Below are 25,879 nucleotides of genomic sequence, written 5' to 3'. Positions count from 1 at the left end.
TATATGATAACAGTTTGATTTGTTCTTGAAGTGCTTCAATAGAAAGCAACATTGAGAGTGAAAAACAAAGATTAATTATTAAAATAGACCATTTATTTAATTGGATTTCTTTTGCAAAACATAATACACAACATTTTGATTCATTGTAACATAATTAACATCAGAATCCACTGAATTAAGAATTAAAACATGAAAATCAGGGCCATCACTCCCCTCAAATTTGAACCGAATATCAGACCCATTCCCAATGGCAAAAAGCCACAGATTTCCCAAATTAAAAAATTCCCAAGTGCATTAATTATTTACAAATTGCGACTTGCCCAAGCTGTTTGCTATTTAGCTCACCTGAGCTAAAAGCTCAAGTGAGCTTTTCTTATCAAAATTTGTCCGTTGTCTGTCGTCGTTGTCGTTGGCATTGTCGTTGTTGTAAACTTTTCACATTTTCATCTTCTTCTCAAGAACCACGGGGCAGATTTCAACCACACTTGGCACAAAGTATTACTGTGTGAAGGGGATTCAAGTTTGTTCAATTGAAGGGCCACACTTTCATTGAATGAGAGATAATTTAGAATTATTAAAAATTTGTCAGTATTTTTAAAAAATCTTCTTCTCGATAACTATTTGACCAGAAAAGCTGTAACTTGTATTGAGGCATCCTCAGGTAGTTTGGCCAGAAAAGCTTAAACTTGTTTGGAGTCATCCTCAGGAAGTCTAGATTCAAGTTTGTTTAAATCATGGTCCCCGGGGGTAGGGTGGTGCCACAATGGGGGGATGGATTTTTACAAAAGAATATATAAAGAAAATCTTTAAAAATTTTCTTCTCAAAAACTATTAAGCCAGAAAAGCTGTAACTTGTGTGGAGGCATCCTCAAATAGTGACGATTCAAGTTTGTTCAAAACATGGTCCCTGGGGGTAGGATGGGGCCATAATGGGGGATTAGTTTTTACAGAGGAACATATAGAGAATATCTTTAAAAATCTTCTTCTCAAAAAGTATTTGGCCAGAAAAGCTCAAATTGGAATGGTAACATTCTCAGATAGTGACAATTCTAGTTTGTTCAAATTATGGTCCCTAGGGGTAGGGTGAGGCCACAATGGGGGATGAATTTTAACATAAGAATATATAGAGAAAATCTTTAAAAATCTTTCTCTCAAAAACTATTAAGCCAGAAAATCTCAAACTGGAGTGGAGGCATTCTCAAATAGTGATGATTCAAGTTTGTTCAAATTATGTTCCCTGGGGGTAGGGTGGGGCCACAATGGGGGATGAATTTTTACATAGGAATATATAGAGAAAATCTTTAAAACTCTTCTTCTCAAAAACTATTTAGCCAGAAAAGCTCAAACTGGAGTGGAAGCATTCTCAGATAGTGACGATTCAAGTTTGTTCAAATTATGGTCCCTGGGGGTAGGATGGGGCCGCAATGGGGGATGAATTTTTACATAGGAATATATAGAGAAAATCTTTAAAAATCTTCTTCTCAAAAACTGTTTGGCCAGAAAAGCTTCAGCTTGTGTGGAGGCATCCTCAGGTAGTATAGATTCAAGTTTGTTCTATAGAAAAGTGGAGAAAATCTTTAAAAGTCTTCATCTCAAAAACTATTAGGCCAGAAAAGTGGGGCCTCAAAGTGGGTTTTGATTTTGATACTTTAATGCTAATTTGATCAGAGTCAAGGATATTGATGCTCAGGTGATCGATGTGGCCCCTGGGCCTCTTGTTTTCTTTGGTAAACCATGGGTTTGTGTGTCACACTGTCTTTTCAACAGTTAATTTGTTTTTGTGTTTTGCAGGCCTTATGGTTTGATTTTATTTTGCCTAACACAGAGATTGTTCCAGACCCACCTAGTTCACTGGACATTGAGGGTAAGCTTCTAAGAGATTCAGAGTATATTTAATTTTGCTGGGTGTGTCTTTTTACTTAAATTAACTCCAATGAGAATAGAGCTTTCTATCAAGGTTAAGGTAGCAATTCATTCTCAGGGGAGGGGGTAAGGGCTTGAAATTTTAAATGCTATAGGAGTGGGGGTTCAAATTATTATGGCCGCTATATATTTTTTACGTATATCCATTGGTTTTTTATTTCAGGCGATCTTCAGACAGGAATCTGTGTGGTAGAATTAGGCTGTGTTAGTTGTTACTGCCAGTCTGGAAAAGAATATTCCATGGCATTACCATTTCAGGTGTGTTCTTTTATATAATTTGAGTCATTCAGATGACATATTGCTTTCCCTATTTTTCTGACATTCTTCATTAATTTTGAACATTTTAAAAATTTATCTGATTTTTAATAATAGGCAGAACTTGGACCAATTTTCTTGTGTATCATTTGTAGGGAAAGGGGACATTAATTGAAAATTCATGATTTCCCATGGGGCATATTTTACAAATTTATAAATAGCAAAATTAGAATATAGTTATCAAGACTTCCTTAAAACAGGAAGTGCTTAGATATCTTTGAAAAAAGTTGGGATCCCCACCCCTAAACCATAATATATTCTTTATCTTTGTGTCAAGGGTCATCAAATGGTATGAAAGTAATGACAATATGGGCTTGTCTTGATGCCCCTTAACAGAAAGTGGCCAGATATCTTAAAAATATTTGAGATCCCCACCTGAAACTATATATATACTTGATCCTTGAGTCATGACATGACATATAGGATTTGACCCCTCAAGAGACATCATGACTTTCAAGAATTGGAAATAATCAAGTACTTCATTTTTAAGCTCACCTGAACTGAAGGTTGAAATGAGCTTTTCTGATCACTTGTTGTTCGTCGTCTGTTTGTCTGTCTGTCCGTTGGTCTGTAAACTTTCCACATTTTTTACTCTAGAACCACTTGGCCAAATTTAACCAAACTTGATACAAAGCATCCTTATGGGAAGGGGGATTCTTAAATGTTAAAATAAGAGGAAAAGCTTTTTCATGTCCCTGCCATGATATGATATTGTTTCAATTTCTTTGTACATTAGGATATGATATTGTATCATGATATTGTTATGTATAGTATTGTATAATATGATATTGTATATATTATTTTATCCCATGATATTGTTTCAAATGATATTGCAATATATAATATTCTATCATATGCTACAATATTGTATAATATTATACAAATATTGACTGGGGTTGAGGGCAACATTGATTATATTAGGCCATTAGGGACGAAATATTGCCCGACGCGAAGCCATGTTGTGACTGAGTATAAAATGGAGAAAATAATCTGAAAAATGTTCAAGCATTTTTAATCTTATTTCAATTTTTATCAATTAGTTGTCATCATCCACGAGTTGTCTTTCGTTGACATGTTGTGTCAACGATTTTTACTTTCGATTAGGTGACTTTGATGATTTTTTTTCGATGAGGTGTCTGATACCGGGACTTACAATAAATATGCAAACTGCATTGAGCGTAGTGTAGGATGGATTTATCAAAATTGAGAAAAAACATGATCCCTTGCTCAGGGTTTTTGGTATAGGTGTGGAGTTTAGGTCATGAGACATGTATATTAAATTCATTTGGAATTTTTTTTTCTAAAAGGTATTTAGCAGCAAAAATAGTCAATTACTAGGAAGGGCAATTAGTACATAAACATATGACCAGGGTTCAAATAATAGGGATTAATTGTCATTTTATAAAATTTATTTTGAAAAAGAAACTGAAACATTTAGTCTTAAAGTGTTCTTATTTTCTTTTGAAATAAGCTCAGCCTGTGTCAGTATTTTTAAATAAATTTGTGAAGAAAACACCAATGGATACAAAAAGCCTGTAATATTTATATGATATTTAGATTGCAAGTGTTTGGAAAATGAAGAATGGTCTTCTATTTGAGAGAGCAGTATCCATGGCAGAATCAAGTAACAGTAAAAGGTAAGTAAAAGCTGGAAGATTTGCAGAGACCAAAGGCTTTGAATCACCAATGGATATTAAGTAAAACAACTTGAAATTTATATGCTTTATGTTCTTATATCCATTTGTTCTTGCAAGTTGATTTCCAAAAATGTCATTACCAAGCACATTTGATTACAACTTTTGTCAAACCTCATTATCTCAAACTATAAATTGGAATGGTTAAAGACTTTGAGATATCAGAGTATTCGAGATATGAAGGGTAAAATACTTTTAAAAAGTGGTCATAGGTCGTCTGCTAGCAATTTTAGATTAAATATTTAACTTTATGAAAACTACAAGGCCCATTATTATTTACTTTTTTGTTTGAAGCCTCTCTAGAATAAAAAGAATCAAAATTGTGAAATTAATGACCCCCTGGGTCTCTGTTGGGCCAAAAATGTAAAAAAAAAAAAAAATACCAAAATTTCAAAAACTTTCTTCTCTACTCCCACACATGTGAATTAAAACTACATGCATGATGAAGGTATCACATCAGTATTTGTTTTCACTATAAAGCACTATAGAGGGAAACAAATTCTTGAAAATCAGTTTGTATGTTATCTCATCAGCGAACACCTTTAAAAGGGCACACGATATGGCATTTCTCAAAATATCTAGCTCCAAACAAGTTTACCCTCAAAACAATGTGTTTTCCGTTTGTATGTAAACAGACTGCACACTCCCCAGGAAGCTGCTGCATGTGCCCTGAAGGAAGTAGTCCCTGTGAAAAACAATGTGTTTTCCGTTTGTATGTAAACAGACTGCACACTCCCCAGGAAGCTGCTGCATGTGCCCTGAAGGAAGTAGTCCCTGTGAAAAAAAAATCGTCTAACAAATACATCCTCCTCAGTGACACAAAATATTTGAAAACTAAGTAAAGGAAAATGTAAAAATGCAGTCAGGGAAAAAATAATTCTGAAGTGTATATGGAACTACAGTTGACTAAGTTCATTTTGAATGGTCAATTACTAGTGTGATACCTTAAAGCCCTATACCAAAATAATGAAATTCATTGACACTAGGTCAGGGGTTCAGACCGTAGAGTGGGGCCAATATGGACATATAGTGAAAACATATATTAAGGAGGCTGAGTGGTCAATAAATTACTGTATACAGGGTAATTTCACCCCGTGTAATTTTTGCCCTGTGTAATTTTTGCCCTGTGTAATTTTTGCCCTTCTACTTTGCAAACAGTTTTGCCCTGTCTTGAATTTGCCCAGACTTAAAATTTGATCAAATTAATATTTGTGCCATTTGTAATTAGCCTTGTGGGGGGTATTAGTCCAATAAAGACGGTTCTAGTTATGAATTTATATTTTCTAACATCAAATAAATAAAAGCAGGGTTAATCGTTAGAGGAGTATCTGATTAAGGTTTAGATATCAAAATAAAGCTTAAAATGCAAACATGAGACACCCTGACAGGTCCATTTAAAAGTTTTGATTCTCGGGTGAATGTCGGGGCTTGTGTTTTAAAACTAAATTATGTTTTCTCTCAAATCTTTGTTTTCTACAAACTAAATGATTTCCCACTTTTGCTAAATGTTTGTAGCCATATTGTTTTATTAACACAAAATGACAGGTTAGAAAGTAGGCAAAATACTATTGAAAAATGAGACATTTATTCTTGTATTCAACTGATCTGAGATCAGCTATTTTTGTGTGAGGAGGGGTTCAAAGTTTACCGTTGTATAGGAAAACAATTTATATTTAAAATACTTAATGTAAAAGATGCATCCAAAATTGCTTACTTTTGTCATGTGAAAATTCATGCTTTAGCAACATTTAGCATTGTGATATTCAAAAAGTGTAATTTAATTTGAGAAATAAGAATTTAAAGAGTGCATGTTGCCATGGTAACATTAGACGTTCATGAAAGGCATTTTGCCTCTATAATATTTTTTTTCAGAAATTTCCCAAATCAAACCACAGTATTTAGTATGTTACACTGTTTGGATGAAGTTTCACCAGTGATAACGAGAACAAGTAAGTATTGATAATCCATGACAGATGAGGTATTGTAATAAGTAGGGTAAAATTTAATCTATCTTCTATTATTTTCTGTTTTTTTTCCTATCTCAACAATGTGAAGATTTCCACTAAATAATTCCAAAATTATATTTTCATGTTAAATTATATTTTTATGCCCCCTTTGAAGAAGGGAAGGCGTATTGCTTTGCTGCTGTCCGTCTTTCTGTCTGTTGGTCGGTCGGTCCACCATAGTTTCCGTTCATTTTCGCAGAGGTTGCATGTATTGAAAGAAATTAAGTATACAAATTTATCATAATATGATATCTAGGTCAAGTTCGATTTGAGGCACAATCGTGCAATTTTTGACAGAATTATGCCCCTTGGACTTAGAAATTTTTTAACTATTTGCAGTTTCTGTTTATTTTTTTCGTGGATATTTCCAAGGGAAGAGGGCATAAGTGTTTCACAAACATCCCTTGTTTTATTTGGATATAATTTTTTGCAGGCAATGTGGATCCTGTATTTTCCACGCACTCTATTGCATCCTCGGTTAAGTTCCAAAAATCAAGAACCATTAGCCTGTGTGACAACAGATATTAACTAACTTCTTTCACTTAAAATACCATCATTTCTTCCCCAACCATGAAAGATTTTTTTGCATGAAAACATTCAGTAATTATTACTTTCTTTTGTGCTTTGAATTATAAATTTGTAAAACACTAAACTTGGGGTTCAAAAAGCTAGACTAAACTTTAGCAACTATAGAAGTCTTTGGGATTAGGTGATCTGGTGAATTATATCGCGGGGTTCAAAATATTATATGACACCGGTATTTACCACCGGTAATTCCGAGCACTGGTATTTCCCGGCCAACCCTGTATTAAAAGAAAATTTTAAAATATTCTAATCGAAAAATAGCCTGGTAATGCACCTAGAATTTTTGGGCTTTAATAGGTTTGAATGCAAAAAAAAAAAGAGAAATGGTCTATCAAGGAAAATTATCTAAAACTGAGGAGCATTGCTAGTGTCCTTAACGATGGTACTCATAGACAATTGTTTCTATAATTGATCAAAGACAATTGTTTCTGTGATTGATTAAATGATAAAAAATACTAATAATTTAGTCAGTTTCTATAAAAACATTAGGTAAGTTTTATGTATGTACATTTTTTATATTCTTTTCTCTTCACAGACACAAGCAGTGGATTGAAAGTCTCATATATGACAGATACCTCACAACATATTGTATATACAAGTGTCGAGCCATCTTTAGCTCTGATATATGACTCACAACTAGGAGTACATTCAGCTTGGAGAATTCAGAGAGCAAAGATAGATGTAAGTATATTGTGATCACTTGGCTTGTCTATGATAGTATGTTTTAACCTTCATTTAATCTTGGATGCCAAGCTTTTGTAGATCAATTGTTGTTTCAGTACAAAAGATGATATGCATGCATATCAAGAAAAGAAACATATCGGCCTCAAATTGTTTATATTTCATTTTGAAATTTTCATTTCAAAATATCACACCAAGGATGGAAAAAACTAAGCCAATATAAGAACATGAATTGTTGAAAATACAACTTATAAAAAATCATGCAAGTTAACATTTAAGGAAAAGCCTAACAAAAACCCAATCGTTTGTTTCTGCTTTCTTCCTGAAAAAAGTAGGGCCAGTAGCTCAGAATTTTTTGTCGTTCGTTAACAATTATACATTAACACCTTCTTGAAAACAACAAGGCCAGTTGTTCCCAATTGGTTTGAAGCATCTCTAGAATGAGAGGAATATAAATTTTGAAATTTATGACTTTTGAAAATTTTATGTTTTTTAATTCATCTTGAAAACCAGAAGGTAAATTGGCAATATTAACGATCTCCGATCCTCAGCAATGTTTGATAACTCTAAATTATCTGGATTTCTTTTATTTGTACCATAAACCTGACTTTTATACAGAATATTTTAATTAGTATACTTAAGTTAATACCATCAGTCACACAACTACATGCGTGGCATAGCGGATCAGAGGAGAACAATTATTCAGTACATGTTTCGAAGGGAGGGGGGCATAAGTGTTTTACAAACATCTCTTGTTAAAGCTTGGGACACCATTTTAATTTGCTAAAAGTCACTTAAAACAGTCTACTCAGTGTTTTGGGATTAAAAATGATGGTTGCTTGTCAGGTAAGACATGTGGGCGCTTAATGGAGGGTTTTCATGAAAAAAATTACATTGGTCAGTTTAATATGGTCGCATAAGACAGAGAATCGCTCAATACAGAGAGTCGCTAAGGCAGTCTAGACTGTATATATCTTCAATTATATTTTTAGCTCACCGAGACGAAGTCAAGGAGAGCTTATGCTATACCCTCGGCGTCGGCGTCGGCGGTGGCGTCGGCGTCGGCGTCGGCGTCCGGACCTGGTTAAAGTTTTTGTTGCAGGTCCTGTATCTAAGCTATTACTTGTCCTGTCTTCACCAAACTTGCATGGATTATGCATCTGGACCTACTTATGGACTTGAAAGACTTGGATGCTGAATCTGGGTCCTAAATTTCAGATGCTGGAGGAGGTTAAGGTTGTTGGACCAGGTTAAAGTTTTTGTTGCAGGTGCCCTTTGATAGCAATATCTTAGTTACTGCTGGTCCGTACTTCACCAAACTTGCATGGATGGTGTGTCTTATGATACTGATGCACCAGACAGGTTTGAGTGCTGAATCTGAGCTATAGGTTGCGGATGCTGGAGGAGGTTAAGGTTTTTGGAGCAGGTTAAAGTTTTTGTTGCAGGTGCCCATTGATAGCAATATCTAAGTTACTACTGGTCCTAACTTCACCAAACTTGTATGAATGATGCGTCTTATGATACTAATGCACCTGACAAGCTTGAATGCTGAATATGAGCAATAGGTTTCAGATGCTGGAAGAGGTTAAGGTTTTTAGAGCTGGTTAAAGTTTTTGTTGCAGTTGCCCTCTGATGATTATATCTTAGTTACTACTGGTCCTAACTTCACCAAACTTGTATGGATGGTGCGTCTTATGATACTGATGCACCTGACAAGCTTGAATGCTGAATCTGAGCAATAGGTTTCGGATGCTGGAGGAGGTTAAGGTTTTAAAAGCTGGTTAAATAAAGTTTTTGAAACAGGTGCCCTCTGATGATGATATCTTAGTTATTACTTGTCCTTACTTCACCAGACTTCCATGGATGGTGTGTCTTATGATACTGATGCACCTGACAGGCTTGAATGCTGAGTGTGAGCCATAGGTTTCGGATGCTGGATAAAGTTAAGTTTTTTGGAACAGGTCACAAGTTTAATAGATGATAGTACTATTTCAAACTTGCATAGTTGATTTAACTGTAATATGAATGAATCGCAGAGGTAACTTCAGATGCAGAGCTTGATCTCCATTATCAAGGATGCTAAAAAATAAATCTTAGTTATTACAGGTCCTAACTTCACCAAACTTGAATGTATGGTGTGTCTTATGATACAGATGCACCTGACAGGCATGGATGCTGAATCTGAGCTATAGGTTGCGGATGGTGGAGGAAGTAAAGGTTTTAATTGCTAGTGCCCTCTGATGATGATATCTTAGTTATTACTGGTCCAAACTTCACCAAACTTGCATGGATGATGCGTCTTATGATACCAATGCACCTGATGGGCTTGAATGCTTAATCTCAGCCATAGGTTTCGGATGCTGGATGAGGTTTAGTTTTTTGGAACAGGTCACATGTTTTATAGATGAAAGCCTGCATAGTTGATTTAACTTTATTATAAATTAAACGCAGAGGTTGCTTCAGATGCAGAGCCTGATCTCCTTTATCAAGGATGCTAAAGAAATCTCCTACCTCACTCAAACCAGCTTGATAGATAAATGTGTTTGTTGATAAATGATATAACATGATTCCTATGATATTGTATGATATGAAACAATATTGTTTGATATGATACAATATGATATCATATGTTATATTATAATAAGTTATACGATATGATATGATATTGTATCAATTTTTTTGATATTTTATGATATGATATTGTATCATGATATTGTTATGTATAGTATTGTATATTATGATACAATATTGTATAATATTATATTGTATTTTTAATTTATTATTTTATCACATGGTACAATTACATAAGATATTGCAAAATATTATATTGTATCCTATGATACAATATTGTATATTCTATAATATTGTATCATACAATATTGTATAATATGATATTGGTTTCAGTAATATAGAATTACATCACATGAAATTGTATTATATTATATTGTAATATTATATAATATTGTATCATATGATAATGTATGATATGATATTGGTTTATATAATATATTATGATATCACATGAAATTGTATTATATGATATTTTCATATATATTATTGTGTCATATGATACTATATGTATAATATAATAATGTATTTTATAATATTTTACTTTATCACATAATATTGTATCATTTGATAAGATACAATGTTGGAATCAAATTATATTGTATTATATGATATGATATCATATAATGTATCAAATATGTTTCAGTGTCACTCAATACAATATCATACTATATTATACAATATAATATCATGTTTCAATGTTATGATGTATTATGTAATATGATATTGTAATATAATACTATATTGTATTATATTTTATGATATTGTATTATGTGATCAAATACAATTAGGTATAACACAATACAATGTCATATCATACGTTACAATATCATATCTCATTATTGTTTATAACGGTATTTTATTGTATTATATGATATATATTATAAATATGACATGATGCAATATTTAATTTTATATCATTGAATTGATTAACATATGAACATATGATTATCATAAAAAAATTTATCAGATGATATACGATATTTTGTCAAAACAGAATCCATGAATATCCAAGATCATAAAGTATGATTTTCATATAAAATGATAAAGGTGGTCTTATGAAGGTGATGTCTCATAAGGGTGATGCTCCGTCTCGGTGAGCTTAGTAATCTATGATTACCTATGTTTTCATTCTCTGTAAAAGAGGTATTTCGCAGTAAAAGAGGTATGAATTGAGAATTCATATTTTCCCCATAAATCTACTGGGGTCTTATTGCACATCATCCTTTCTAGAATATTTACCATAAAATTTAGTTGTGTTGAATCATTTAGTTAAAAAAATTAATAATAGCAATATCAACAGGCAGGTATTAATCTATTATATTTTAGTTGGACTATGTTTGTAAATTAAAAAAATATTTATTTAAGATTCATTAATGTGTGCAATTCTTAACATTGATCTGGAAATGAAGAATGTTGTTGTTTTCATTAAAATGAAATATGTATGAAACATAAAATCAAAAAGTGGGTAAAATTTTGAACAGGACTGTAGCTTGGTTTGTGGGACTATGGATAACAGTCTGTATCACCCTGCTCCTGGAACACCCCTCAACAACCAGTCCAGTTGTAGTTCTCGCTACTTTGGAAACCTGTCATCTCAATCTCCTAGTGTATCTCCACTTCGAAACTTCTCAGGAAGGATAAGCTCACCAGGTTGTCTTTATCTTCCCCAACCTATCAGTCCAATGATTTCCAGCATTGCAGCATCTAGGTTTGTATTGCCACACTGACTCTTTAAAAGAAGCTCCATTTTTCTTGAAATTATACACATATGGCGTAATAGTCAATAAAAATGTGCAGAATTTAGAAATTTGAAATTTGAAATTCTGAATAGATCAATATATTTTCATATACCCCAGCAAACAAAGTTTAAGTATACAAGTCTGCTGAAGAGGTCGAATTTGGCTCACCAATGCAAACAAATTGTTTAACAATTTTTCCATATTCAGATAAATAGAAAAACATATTTATATAATGCTTCTTGCTCCACAACTGCACTGTCTGTACTACCATCTATAGTAAGAGAAAAGAATTTGATACCATGCAGGTACCTGTCAGCCATTCACTCATCCTTGCCTTTTCTACATCAGAAATACACCCTAAAAAAGAGCTGTAGCTGCAGTTGGGTTGTTGTAGGGGATTCCGTGATCACAGTCTTTCGCAATATCAAGTTCATTTAACCAAGTTAAGTCACTTATTGGTCGATTGCTCTTTATCAGTGCATGGATGTTGCGGAATTTAAGTTCAATTTGTTTTCGCACAGCTTCGTTCAATGATATGACTGTCTTGTTAGCAGTTGACATTTTTTTGGTCGCTTTAGCCCAGGATGCAACAACTTTTGAAGTGTGGACATGTGATATCGATTTTATATGTTATGTGACAGTGCTAAACTTAAAATTTTTGGATCCAGTTATGAAATGGTTTTTAGGGGCCCTGATATTGTCACCTAGCTGCGTCAAAACATACCGCACATCTCATACTGATTTGATCATGGTACATGAAACACTCTCTTCCCTCCTTCCAATTTTCCTTATTAAACTCACATGGGGAGCAATTTTCTTCATCCTTTTTTTACGATGTATTCTTTCTCTACTCTGATCTTATCTGGCTTAACGCCATCAACAAATTTTATCGGCCACATGTTTAAACATTGATCATTGTTTGGTATTTGCTTTTATCGAAGAATCTATTGTGAGATAGAGAAAAGCGTTTGATAGATTACGATTGGTCATGCAGTTGTAGTTAATGCGTAGGAAATTTAGTTGGGTTTTCGGAAGTTGCTTTGTCAACATCTACCGGTCACTTGGACTGACACAGAACCTGAAACAAATGGTCCTTTTTCAGTCTTGCTGGCAGGACTGAAAGATTTCAAGAACTCTGTTATTCTACATATTGTAGACTGATGTTGAAAAGTAAGAAAGATGAACCTTACAATGTTTAAAGATAAACAGCAAACACAATGAAATATACATACAACTACATCCAGATGGTTTTTTTGTCCTTTTTTTGTTTTAGATATTCTATCATTTCACAATGATAAATGTTTGTTTCTAAATCATTAATTCATAGGAGCTTATAACAACATCAAAGACATGTTGTTAAAATCATTAAAAATATATTGGGAAAATATTTAAAAACTTAAATAATACAATGAACAGTTATTCAGATGAGCAGTGTTGCCCGTGGCCTTTTTGTTTTTAATTTGTAATATTTTCAAAATAAAGAAAACCTTGTTAAGGGTGTATTTTATGGGATTTTTCAATAAATCTCAGAAGTCACTTGCATACAGAATATTTTATTGATCTTGCTAGTTATTTGAAAGTGAATAATTGTATAATAATTGTAGAGCTACAATGTACATTTGGTAGATTTTCTTCAGAGAAATTTTAGTGCTACTGAGTTAATCCTTAATATTTTTTTAAAGCAATAATGTTCACAGAAAATATGCAAAATATGTTTATGTATCATATGGCCTCTATTTTATCCAATTTTTGCAAGAGAACTATTTCACAATACTATGCATTACATAGATAGGGAACTTGATAAGATTTTCTAGATAATGTTGTTGGCTTTCTGGTTGTTTTAGATCTCAGTCCCCCGCAGTAACAAGTGGTTCTCTTCACCGTTTCCATACACCATCTCCAAACCTCGGTAGACACTCGGGAAACTACTTTAGAACTCCACCTGTCTGCTCCAGTAACGTGTCCCTCATCAACGAGAGCTTCACAGAATGGGTAGAACCTTTAAGGCCTGAAGTATGCTTGGAGCACCTGTGGACAGAACCTGCGCCAGCAATCAGGTATTATATTGAATGAATGAAACAACTTATTTCATTCTCCCCTGACTTTCAAACATATTATTGAAATAGTTTGACCTGATGTTAAAGTTGGTATCAGTGTATTGTATGTATCATTTTAGAGATGGATCTCTGGGAAAATCGGCAAAAGTTTTCCAGATGAGGGACTTGTGTGGACAACAGTACTTATGTTACCTGATAACATATAGACAACAACTAAGGCAAGTTTTATCAGTATGATATTAGCGGTATTATAGGCGGAGACAGAGTTAAAATTCATATCGAAATTCTTTTGTCATTATCTAGTTTGCTACTATATATTATATTTTTCTTAAATGCTGAAAAAATTAAAAGTCATCTTATCTGCCCTATTTCTAAATTCTATAAATTATGGAAATACTTTTTTGGGGGCTGTATTAGTTCAGTCAATCTAGCTAAAAAAAATGTTCAGCCTCAAAGTAATTGAAGCAAAAGTTTTCTTGGTTTAACTTGATCTATTGATATAAAAAATTATTTAAAATTAAAACTGCGAATTTTTGGGTCAAAATAACCGCTGAAAACTGGATTTTTTTTTTTTAATTTTAAATTTTAGTCTTATGACAAAATATTTATGCAGATTTATTATTATCTCAGCTAGTATTTAAAAAAATCTATTTTATAACTGGGAAATGTTTGGTTAAAAACTGCATGTTTGTGAAAAATTGATCGAAAATGGAAATAAAACATTATTGATCTTCAGTCAGGAATTATTACATAAGCTTCTGTAATACTGTATGTTTTTAAAAATGTTTATCGATTTTGTTAAACTTTTTAGACAGCATACTACATCGCAATACGATGATAATCTTGACTTTTGTGTACATTTTTGGGTTAAATATTTTTTTTTAATTAAAGAAAAGTTTAGAAAAACTGAAAATTAAAGATTAGCTGCCATATTTTTAAATGTATTATCAATAAAGCAAGCTATAATTTTAAATGATATAAATAAGTGATATTTATACAAATAATTGGATTAAGGGCATATTTAGGTACTTGGCTCCTTAAAGTGCAGACAGTATACCTGACAACAATATTCAATAGCTCCTGAGTCAGAGAGAAGTTTATCATCTTCCATATGTCATCATATCTTGAAATAAACTATTTAATCATGTAAGTTGGTCACAACAATTAAAAAACATCAAAACGAACATAAACATTAAAAACACCAATGGGCAAATTTGATTGTGCCGCTGTTAACGTAACCTGGCGTCTTGACATTATTAAATTTGTATTATTAAATGATAGGCCTGCATATCTAGTTGTGCACCCTGGTTTGATTTTTTTTCAAAATAAGACGCTTAATTCCCCATATGCTTCCTTAACACCTCCACATTGTGTCAAGGGGCATCAAATGGTATGAGGGTCATGAGCTCTGAGGGTAGTCCTGACTCCCCAAGAATGGATATGTAGGTCATGACTATACAAGAGTGACCAAACATCTTTAAAATCATTGAGATCCCCACATCTAAACTATATTTGTGTTACTTGTGTCATGTGGCATCACACGATATAACATTTTTAGCTCATCTGAGCTGAAAGCTCAAGTGAGCTATTCTGATCACATTTTGTCTGTCGTCCGTCTGTCCGTAAACTTTTCACATTTTCAACATCTTCTCAAGAACCACTGGGCCAATTTTAACCAAACTTGGCACAAATCATCCTAAGGCATAGGGGATTCAAAGTTGTGAAAATTAAGGGCCACACTCGTTTTCAAAAATCTTCTTCTCAAGAACCCGAAAGCCAGGAAAGCTGAAACTTGCGTGGAAGCATCCTCAGGTAGTGTAGATTCAAAGTTGTGAAATTCATGACCCCCGGGGGTAGGATGGGGCCACAATGGGGGGTCAAAGTTTTACATAGGAATATATAGAGTAAATCTTTAAAAATCTTCTTCTCAGAAACTAATCAGCCAGGAAAGCTGAAACTTGTGTGGAAGCATCCTCTGGTAGTGTAGATTCAAAGTTGTGAAATTTATGACCGCCGGGGGAAGGGTGGGGCCACAATGGGGGGTCAAAGTTTTACATAGGAATATATAGAGTAAATCTTTAAAAATCTTCTTCTCAGAAACTAATCAGCCAGGAAAGCTGAAACTTGTGTGGAAGCATCCTCTGGTAGTGTAGATTCAAAGTTGTGAAATTCATGACCGCCGGGGGAAGGGTGGGGCCACAATGGGGGTCAAAGTTTTACATAGGAATATATAGAGTAAATCTTTAAAAATCTTCTTCCCAGAAACTAATCAGCCAGGAAAGCTGAAACTTGTGTGGAAGCATCCTCAGGTAGTGTAGATTCAAAGTTGTGAAATTCATGATCCCTGGGGGTAGGGTGGGGCCACAATGGGGGGTCAAAGTTTTACATAGGAATATATAGAGTAAATCTTTAAAAATCTTCTTCTCAGAAACTAATCAGCCAGGAAAGCTGACACTTGTGTGGAAGCATTCTCAGGTAGTGTAGATTCAAAGTTGTGAAAATCATGACCCCCAGGGGTAGGGTGAGGCCACAATGGGGGGGGGTCAAAGTTTTACAAAGGAATATATAGAGTAAATCTTTGAAAATCTTCTTCTCAGAAACTAATCAGCCAGGAAAGCTGAAACTTGTGTGGAAGTATCCTCAGGTAGTGTAGATTCAAAGTTGTGAAAACATGATCCCTGGGGGTAGGGTGAGCCCACATTTGGGGGGGGGGGGGGGTGTTTAAGTTTTACATAGGAATATATAGAGTAAATCTTTTAAAATCTTCTTCTCAGAAACTAATCAGCCAGATGATTCTTTATAATTGTTAAGACTTTGGCTCAGGACAATTCTTTGGCCTCACAAGAAGGTTCAGAGTTTGATGTAGCTAAATATCCCATATATAAACAATTGTAAGGGATCTTTTTGAGGACTGCAATGCTCAACATGTGAGATGACTATAAAATCATCCTGTTAGAAAAGGGACTAATGATTATAAACATAAGAATATCCAGGGGGGAAAATGGTTTTTATTTATACAGGATCTACATGTATTATTGTACATTGTCCAGATTGTTTGTATTATGACTCCATTAAGCTGATTTTATCATACCTATTGTTCCTCAGGTGAGCGATGAGGCCCATGGGCCTCTTGTTGAATAAGTTTTCTTGTTATGTCACGAATGAGATAATTTTATTACTATGCCCTGAGAGTTGCTGAATCACACCAGTAATAGTTATATTGCCCTCCCGGAAAAAGTTATATCTAACAGGAAATGGTTATATTGCCCTCCCGAAACTGTTATATCACCCTCATGTGCAATCATTCTGCATATTAATTACGTCGGGTTCGAAATTTAACTAAGCAAACGTAAACAGTCCCTCAAAAATAAAAATGTAATGACAGTGTCTGCTATTCAGAGAAACTTACTTAAATTGTTTAATTTGAATAATTATATTCTTTTTGAAAGCATCGATCGATATTTTACAAGGGAATTGATTTGTAAGGTATGAAGATGCATTAAATACACCTGTTAATGAGGTAAATATATTCTTAAAAAGATTTAAAAAAAAAAAAAATGTTATATAACATATATTACATGTCTTCTCGGATGACAACACCAGAATATTTGTCCCTCGGTGACAGAAAAGCCCTGGAGTGGCTTCGGCATCGGGCTACATAACACTCCAGGGTTTTCCTGTCATCGAGGGGCAAATATTCTGGTATGTCGCCCTCGAAGCCATGTAATATAATATGTGTAATATGTAGGATATGACCCCTTGTGAAACATTATGAATTTCCAGAAATGGAAATTGTCAAGTATTTAATCTTTTTCAAATGTAATGTTTTACCCGTGTGGGTCATCCTCTCCCCAAGTGATGGCTTCACTTCGTTTAAGAAACTATATAATCACCCGGATTATTATTGCATCTTGTTTTTTCCAGGTGTGTAAAATTTGAGGAGAGCAACGATTTGAGTCAGTTAATATTTGGATCTGTATCAATCATTCCAGCCAAAGATGCCTTGCCAATAGAGGTATATGTAATTCCCTCACAGTTACAGATATATATATATTTATAGAAACTGTAACAAAGTTTAACATAAAAATATATAGAGAAATGTTTGAAAATCTTCCTCCCGAGAACTACAATGTAACAATTTGTGGGATTACTGTGCATGCATCTTTGGATAATGTGGATTCAATATTTTTAAAATAGTGACCCCTGGAAAAATACTTTGAACCATAGCAAGGGTTTGAAGTTTAACATTGAAGTACAGTCTAGACTGTCTTATGTGACCATCCAAGGGACCTATAAAAAAAGTCACATAAGACAGGGAGTCACATAACAAAGTCCAAGACTAACTTCACAATCTTTTGAGCTACCTTTTAGCTATCCATAATAATTGGTACCAAATACATATGTAGTTTATTCATATATCTTTTAGCTATAAACTAGTTTTTGAAAGACTGAAATTAAAATTTCATGGTAAAGCATCCTCAGATGGTGTAGATTAAGATTCTTTTAAACTAAGGTCCGGTAGGATAGGGTGGGGCAACAATAGGGATCATAATTTTACTTTGGAATATGTAAGTAAACATCTTTAAATGGTCAGAATTTTACTCTGGAATATGTAAGTAAACATCTTTAAAAACTTAATTCTTAAAATTCATCTCAATGAAGATTCAAATTTGTTCACATCATGGTCCCCAGGGGTAGGATGGGGCCACAATGGGGGTCAATTTTTACAAGGGGACACATAAGGTTTGGATCAGAGTTATGTCAGTTTGGTATTGTTGCTGAGGTAAGCAATGTGGCCCCTGGGCATCTTGTTAAATATTTAGGTTTTCTAATGTTCAGAAGTGTAATTTTAATGCAATTATTTTTGATATTTTATGTTGATTAGTTAATGTTCAGATGTTTAAGGGCATACATGTATTTGAATAGCTGAGATTATTCAGATTGGTAAGAATTGTTAATTGATGGTTCATTTTTTCCCACAGAGTTTGAATCTGCTGGTGGTACTTGATCCCAATGGAGTGTTGTTTATTTACAGTGGAGTAACTAAGGTAGGAGTTTATACATGCATGTATGTCTTACCATAAAATATTGATCTGAAAAATGAAAACCTCAAAGTCTATCATGAAATGTACAAGGCAAACAAAGAAAATCATGAATGGATCTGTATAGAAAATCATTAAATTTTCATTATATTTGATTTCTGAGACATAAAATTTTCAGATGTATATATTTAATTTAGAAGTAGAAATTATAGAGTTCTCATTATGAACACATTAATAATCTGATTTTTATTTGCTGCATTCTACTGCATAGATGTAAAAATGAAAACCCAGTAGAATTTTTGATATTTTATGTTGATTAGTTAAACCGACTACATGTTTCAACACTCCCCCTTGGGTCTGGCTCTTTGAGTATGCTGAAGCCTGTGACACCCATGAGTAGCCCTCAGAGGGGAGGCATCTTTACATCCAGTAGACCTCCTAGTGCCATGGATCAAGCTGGCTTTGATGAGGAAGTGAGAATGAATCTTATCTCTATGATACAGTTTCTTTTATATTTAAACCCCCGGGAAAGGGGGTATACTGTTTTACTTTTGTGTTTCGGTCTGTCTGTCAGTCTGAAACAAATTTTCATCAAAGATTTCTCAGCAATAATAATGGCAGATGCTTGAAATTTTAATACACAATACACTTTTTGTAAAGACAGAAACCAATATCGTCCCTATAGGTCAAGTCTATTGTTAGATATAAGTTTTCCTTTCAACTTATTTTATATATTAACTTTAGGGCGGGAATATCACTAGTGAGCAATGGCTTACAGATACATGTATCTTGTTTGGACTGGATTGAAATTATTACATGCCAAATATATTGCTTTTTAAAATAATCAATGTGTTTGATGGAATTCCGACTTTCTTTTTAAGTTAAAGAATTCCAAAATCAGTAGATCAATCAGCTGAGTTCGTTATCAGATTTATGTATACAAACCTTTAGTGCATAATGCTTCTGTTTCTTGCAGATTACTAGACTTTCCCCTGTTCAAACCGATTTAGAAGATTCCTCACACTTTGACGAGTTTCAAGCTCATTCTAGCTACATACAAGGTCTAAGAGACAATGTTGGTAAAAGATTCACTATCGTAAGTTTGACAGACATTGGTATAATTGTAAGTGATTCCATTGGCTTTAATGAAGTAAAGCAAGATTTTGATTGACAATGTTTAAATTAATGAAAGGATATATTTCTGTAGGTTCCTCGACACACCAACATTTTATTTGATGTGTTGATAGAAAATCTTTTTTAGCTCACCGATACGAAGTCTTCCGTATTAGGCTACAACCCCGACGTCGGCGTCTTTACACGTTTAAGTTTTTGTTACAGGTCCTGTATCTAAGCTATTACTTGTCGTATCTTCACCAAACTTGCATGGAAGATGCATCTGGGCCTACTTATGGACTTGAAAGAATCGGATGCTGAATCTGGGATATGAATTTCAGATACTGGATAAGGTTAAGGTTTTTGGAGCAGGTTAACGTTTTTGTTGCAGGTGTCCTTTGAAAGCAATTTCTAAGTTACTACTGGTCCTAGCTTCACCAAACTTGCATGGATGATGTGTCTTATGATACTGATGCACCTGACAGGCATGAATGCTGAATTTGAGCCACAAGTTTCAGATGCTGGAGGAGGTTAAGGTTTTTGGAGCTGGTTAAAGTATTTGGAGCAGGTGCCCTTTGATGACAATTTTGCTTTGTTTCTTATAATGCTATCAAATAAGTGACAATATAATTTATTAAGTTAAAGGATACATCGTAGAATATCTTCTTTTCAAGCCAAATTTGGTTACCACCTGCCAGAATTTAGGTAGGGGTGCCGGATGCTCTCCCGATACAATGTCATTTCATATGTAACGATATCATATTGCATCATTATTTATTACAGTATTATATTGCCTTATATGAGACATATTGTAAGTATTATAGGATGCAATATCGTATTTCATATTATTGCATTGATAAACATTGTATCTTATGATACCGTTTGAAATGAACATATGATTATCATACAATTTTTAACATATGATATATGGTGTTGTGTCAAAACAGTATCAATGAATATCCAAGATCATTATCTTTGATTTTCATATAATATAATAAAGGTGGTCTCATACAGGTGATGCCTCATAAAGGTGATTCCTCATCTCAGTGAGCTTTGTAATCTGTGATTACCTATGTTTGAAATATGATTCCACAAAACGGATATCAATATCTGCTTTCAGTTATTTTATATGAATTATTTTTTCGGTGAAATAGGAAAAACTGTTTGAGGACAAAATGGTATTTTAGAGCTTAAAACTTAGTGTTATTTAATGTGCAATATAATTATGAATAAATATATGTCAAGGATCATTTGGTCAAGTATTTAATTTCTTAATTAAAAGATTATTCCTGAAAATAAAAATTGTAATTACTTTATATCTTTTTAATCTATAGATATAATTTGAAATATAAAGTATAGTCTCATAAATTATTAATTGATATTCTACAAAGAAATTGAAACGAAAATGCGAAATTTTAAGAAAATTGCTATTTATAAAATTTGAACCGATTCCGATTGAAAATAATCCTGATTAGGATAATTTAACATTGAAATTTTACAAAAATACTGCAGTTTATCTGAGTAATATATTAATCATAAAGTCAGTCAATTAACAAATCATTTTACAGCGAAATAACCTGAAATTTGTGCAAAATTGTGATATATTCTAACTATGTGATCTGTAATTAGAATTAATTGGATCAGTAATTAGAATCGGGAATGGTTCGATTTTAAGGATTTTCCAATTTTTCTTTAATTTCACAATTTCATTTCAATTTCTTGTTAAATATAATTGCACAGCAATTGTTTAATGCAAGTAACAGTTTATTTGCAGTTTTTATCCATAGATCTAAAAAATATCTGCAATTCTTATTTTTCATAAATATTTTTTTTAACAAAAATACTATAAAGTTAATTTGGCCTTCTTTGATATGTATTTATAGATTATTGTATTGTGCATTAATTGATACCAAAGTTTTAGCGCTAAGGTATCCTGTTCACAGCTAAAACAATGTTTCGGGTTTTCTATAGGAAAATATATCCCCAAAAAATTATATGAAATAATTGGAAGCCGATATCGATTATATTTTTGTATAATCATTTCTCAAAAAGTGATTCCTAATTGATCCATCAAATACTGTAAATTCCTTATATTACGCGAGTACTTAATTCCGCGATCTGGCGGTTTCGGATCAAATCGCGAGAATATAAAGTCGCGAATACGGAATTTGCATCCTTATTTCTTATAGTTTTGAACTCTTAGAAAATAATAGCGAGGTTTTAAAATCCGCGAAGGGTGCTTCTCGCGATTTTAGGCAGATATTAATTCCTCGCGGTTAATTAGGAATCTACAGTAATGCATTAATTGGTGTGTTGAGCCACCTTGAATTGCTCACTGTTGATAAATCATATTTGATTTGAAATTCCTGTCCCATAGATAATTTATTTTGACTTGTTGCTTTATATTGCATGCTTCCAACAGTTCGATTGTTATAGTCACTTGTTTTTTTTTTACTTACTAATGTGTGTGTACACACATGCATTATGTGAACAAGATATGGAGATCATCATGTCATTGTAGCAACTGAATATTGTAGGAACTCATTAATGGCAGTATGGTTCGGGCAGTGATGCCAAAAGCTTCACTATCACCTGGCAGTAAGTATATACTAAAAGCTAGAATACATTTTATTTGGTTATAATAAGATTTGTTAAAGCATTCTTATAGGCAAAACACAATTTATTTAGAAAAATAATAATAAATGTTGTACCAATTAGGCTATAAGTACAACATTTAAAGGAACTTTGTTTTGACAAAACAAATGCCAGACAGATTTTTACTTTGAAAAAGGAAAGTAAAACATTTTTAAATGAGTCATAAATCAACTAAGCTCATTTTTCTTTACTTTATTGTGTTCTTTTGCTAACTTTTACATAGAAATTGACTTATTTATATCAATTCTCTATAATATCAAATATCTCAATAACAAATTCACTGATAACTTTGGAAAAGGGTAGCTGGGGGTTGACTTGTTACAATGTTTGAGAGGAAAACCAAGTTTAGGAAATCTTAGTCTTTTTTACTCTTACACATTGCATACTAACACTTTAATACTAGATTTTATTTCAAAATTGTTAGTCCATAAGAATCAGCCTGTTAATGACCAATTGGCCCCTGTGTATATAAACAGAGGTAACACCACTCTGACGTAGTGCAATATTTGTTGCTCTCTTGCTTATTAAAAAATATGTAGGAATTGCTTTTCATGATTGCTTATACCAACCACATGAAACTTTGACTTATTATACATGTAGAACTATCTGATTATGAATTGATGTTGGAAAAGTGAAACAATTAATTAGAAAAATGCAAGTAACAATCAAAGGAGCCTTGGATTAGAGTTCTAGACCAAAAAAATAAAGCTTAAAATGCAAACATGAGACTCCCTAACAGGGCGATCTAAGGGCTAAAGTACTCGGGTGACCATTAAAGCCTGTGGGCCTTTTGTCTTTCATTGTTTTGAATAAACAAGAATTATTGCATTTTATTTAGTTGAAAAGAGTTTACAATCCCTAAGACATATGTTGCCAAAAGATATCGCCATTAGTGTGCTTGGTAAATGGTACACCACCAGGAATGCCCCAGGAGGACTAGGAAACCAGTCAGAGTGGACTCTGTTCACAAAAACTTTGTTTGGACTAATGGGATATGACACCTCTAGACTAGCTTTGACCAGTCAGGTATAATTACAAATTGGTAGAGGTAATTCAACTTTAAATTGGAAATAAAATCATTTTCAGAACAATTTTTAACATGAAAAAAAATTTGCTGTATTGTTTGTAACTTTTGTTAACCATTGAGTTTTCTGAGCACCTGTTGTCCAATGTCTGTCCTTCTTTCCATCCTGATCTCCATCAATCTGTTAACTTAGAAATATTGACTTAATTATTATCCCCTCACACAACTTGTTGTGAAGGGGATATAGCATCGCTGCTGTGCGTGTGTGTATGTATGTATTCTTCAGCTTGGAAGCAAGAATGAAAGAAAACCCTTGCACGGATATTTATCAAACTTCGTACACGTATTTGGCATGGTAAAGGACAAACTCTGTTAATTTTCAAGTCAATTAGTTGAGTACTTTTTAATATATCCTTAAAGTAACACAGTTTTACACAGTAATTTTATGTATGCAGGGGCTGACAAATACATTTTTTAAGCACTTGTCCTCGGGCAAGTGGCTAGGCAAAATTTACTTGCCCTACCTCAATATCTACTAGCCCGACCAAATTCTTTATTGTGATTAGATAAAAAAAAACAATACACATTCCGTACGATGTTTTTACTTTAATTTTTTCCTCTTCTAATACTTTTCATAATATATATAGTTTTGATTCAACATCTCTTCCTCTTGGTTTTCTCAAGAATTTGTTAAAAAATCAACACATTACGTATTGATATTAAGTTGTAAAGGTAAAAAAAAAAAATTATTAACAGTTTTGGGTGTCTTTATAATTTCTTTTACCTTAGGTGAATGTCCGAGATAATAGGTGACAAGCGCGAACACGTGTTCACGGCCAAAGAGGTGTTAAAAATAAAGATGAAATAAATCTTCAGTGAGTTGTTTAATTCAAATTAATTATATTTAAAAATTTAGGTCTAATATTTCAATTTTAAAAAGTTCTAGGCTATGATTATGATTATTACGATCACGAAGGCACACATCTATTTTTAACATCAGTTATGGCGGCGTACACATCTATTTTTATCATCAGTTATGGCGGCGTACATGGAGACAGTGAACACAGCTCAAAGAAGTTAATCATAGTATAAACAGCTCAGATTGATATTAAATTGCCATTTTATAAGTATTTATCTATTAACAGATTATAATCAATAAAATTCTATTGTGATGTATAATTTAAGCACCCTTGGATCGTTAAGAGTTTTCTATGAAAAAAGTGTGTATTATATTCGGCGAAATACGGTATTTTTATTTCCAGTACATATGCGAAAGTTTAAAAAGTCACTTGCCCATGGGCAAGTCCCTACCGATTTTTTACTTGCCCGATCGGAAAAATCACTTGCCCCGGGCGTCGGGCAATCCGATTTGTCAGCCCCTGGTATGACTTGACAATAACTACTTCTGCTTTACTACTGTGAAACTAAAGCGAAAGTAAGCAGTTCAAATCAGCAACTTGATATTTTTATGGATTTAGATCTAGTACAGGTTAAAAAACTTTTTGTAGTAATGGAGGGTTATTACAATTTGGTCTCAATTACATTTACATGATTGTATATTCCTAAATAATGAATCCCCCCACAATAATTCATGTCGCAAGGGGATGCTCCACTTAGTGGTGCCCTTTTTCAAATTTACTATGCAAATATCCGCACATGAAGTAAATTTTAAAATGTTTTAATCTTTGGGAGAGATTCAAAGTTAGGGAAGAAATATATTGAAAAAACAGTTTTTAGCTAACCTGATCTGAGGGCCAATATGCCAATTTCAACAAAACTTGGTACAAAGTAGCCGTAGGGAAAGGCTTTCAACTTATCTAAATGAAGGGCCAGTTTAAATATGGTCACATAAGGCCACACTTTTATTTTTAGCTTACCTGAGCTGAAAGCTCAAGTAAGCTTTTCTGATAACTTTTTGTCTGGTGTCAATCTGTCTGTCTGTCTGTCTGTACACTTTTTACATTTTCGACTTCTTTTCCTGAACCACTTTGCCAATTTAAACCTATCTTGGCACAAAGCATCATTGGGTAAAGGGAATTCAAGTTTGTTAAAATAAAGGGCCACGCCCTGTTTTAAAGGGAAATAATTAGAATTTATTGAAACTTGGTGATATTTTTGGCCAGAAAAGCTGAAACTTGTGTGGAAGCAACCTCAGATAGTGTAGATTCAAGTTTGTTCAAATCATGGTCCTGGAGGGTAAGGTGAGGGTGGGCGTCCAATTTTACAAAGAAAAACATTTTAAATTCACCAAAACTCAAATGTTATAATGTATGGTTTTACTTATATGCAAGCATTTTGACATATTTTTAAATCTTTAAAATTGTTAAGACTTTGGCCTTTGGACAATTCTTGGGCTTCACAAGTTTGATGTAGGTTTATATCCCATTTGATTTCGATCTTCTTGAGAACTGTAATGCTCAATATGTGAAATGATTATACTGTGACAAAAAGGGATCAATAATAAACGGAATATC

The 25,879-nt window shown here is 33.3% G+C and overlaps 1 protein-coding gene across 1 annotated transcript in view; it reads left to right on the top strand.

The window, feature by feature from the left end:
- The window catches only part of LOC128175546 (anaphase-promoting complex subunit 1-like), an 87,824-nt gene that overhangs the window by 7,930 nt on the left and 54,015 nt on the right, over positions 1-25,879 (top strand). The window contains exons 4-17 of the mRNA XM_052841294.1: positions 1,792-1,864; positions 2,087-2,181; positions 3,796-3,875; positions 5,805-5,881; positions 7,059-7,204; positions 11,257-11,483; positions 13,359-13,571; positions 13,691-13,789; positions 17,496-17,586; positions 18,554-18,619; positions 18,934-19,086; positions 19,590-19,709; positions 22,264-22,324; positions 23,220-23,407. Of these exons, the coding sequence (XP_052697254.1) occupies positions 1,792-1,864; positions 2,087-2,181; positions 3,796-3,875; positions 5,805-5,881; positions 7,059-7,204; positions 11,257-11,483; positions 13,359-13,571; positions 13,691-13,789; positions 17,496-17,586; positions 18,554-18,619; positions 18,934-19,086; positions 19,590-19,709; positions 22,264-22,324; positions 23,220-23,407 (1,689 nt within the window). The remainder of the gene's footprint in view (positions 1-1,791; positions 1,865-2,086; positions 2,182-3,795; positions 3,876-5,804; positions 5,882-7,058; positions 7,205-11,256; positions 11,484-13,358; positions 13,572-13,690; positions 13,790-17,495; positions 17,587-18,553; positions 18,620-18,933; positions 19,087-19,589; positions 19,710-22,263; positions 22,325-23,219; positions 23,408-25,879) is intronic.

This window comes from Crassostrea angulata, chromosome 3, assembly GCF_025612915.1.
Source record: "Crassostrea angulata isolate pt1a10 chromosome 3, ASM2561291v2, whole genome shotgun sequence".
In the NCBI taxonomy this organism is placed as follows: domain Eukaryota; kingdom Metazoa; phylum Mollusca; class Bivalvia; order Ostreida; family Ostreidae; genus Magallana; species Magallana angulata.
This window is presented reverse-complemented; position numbering and strand designations above follow the sequence as displayed.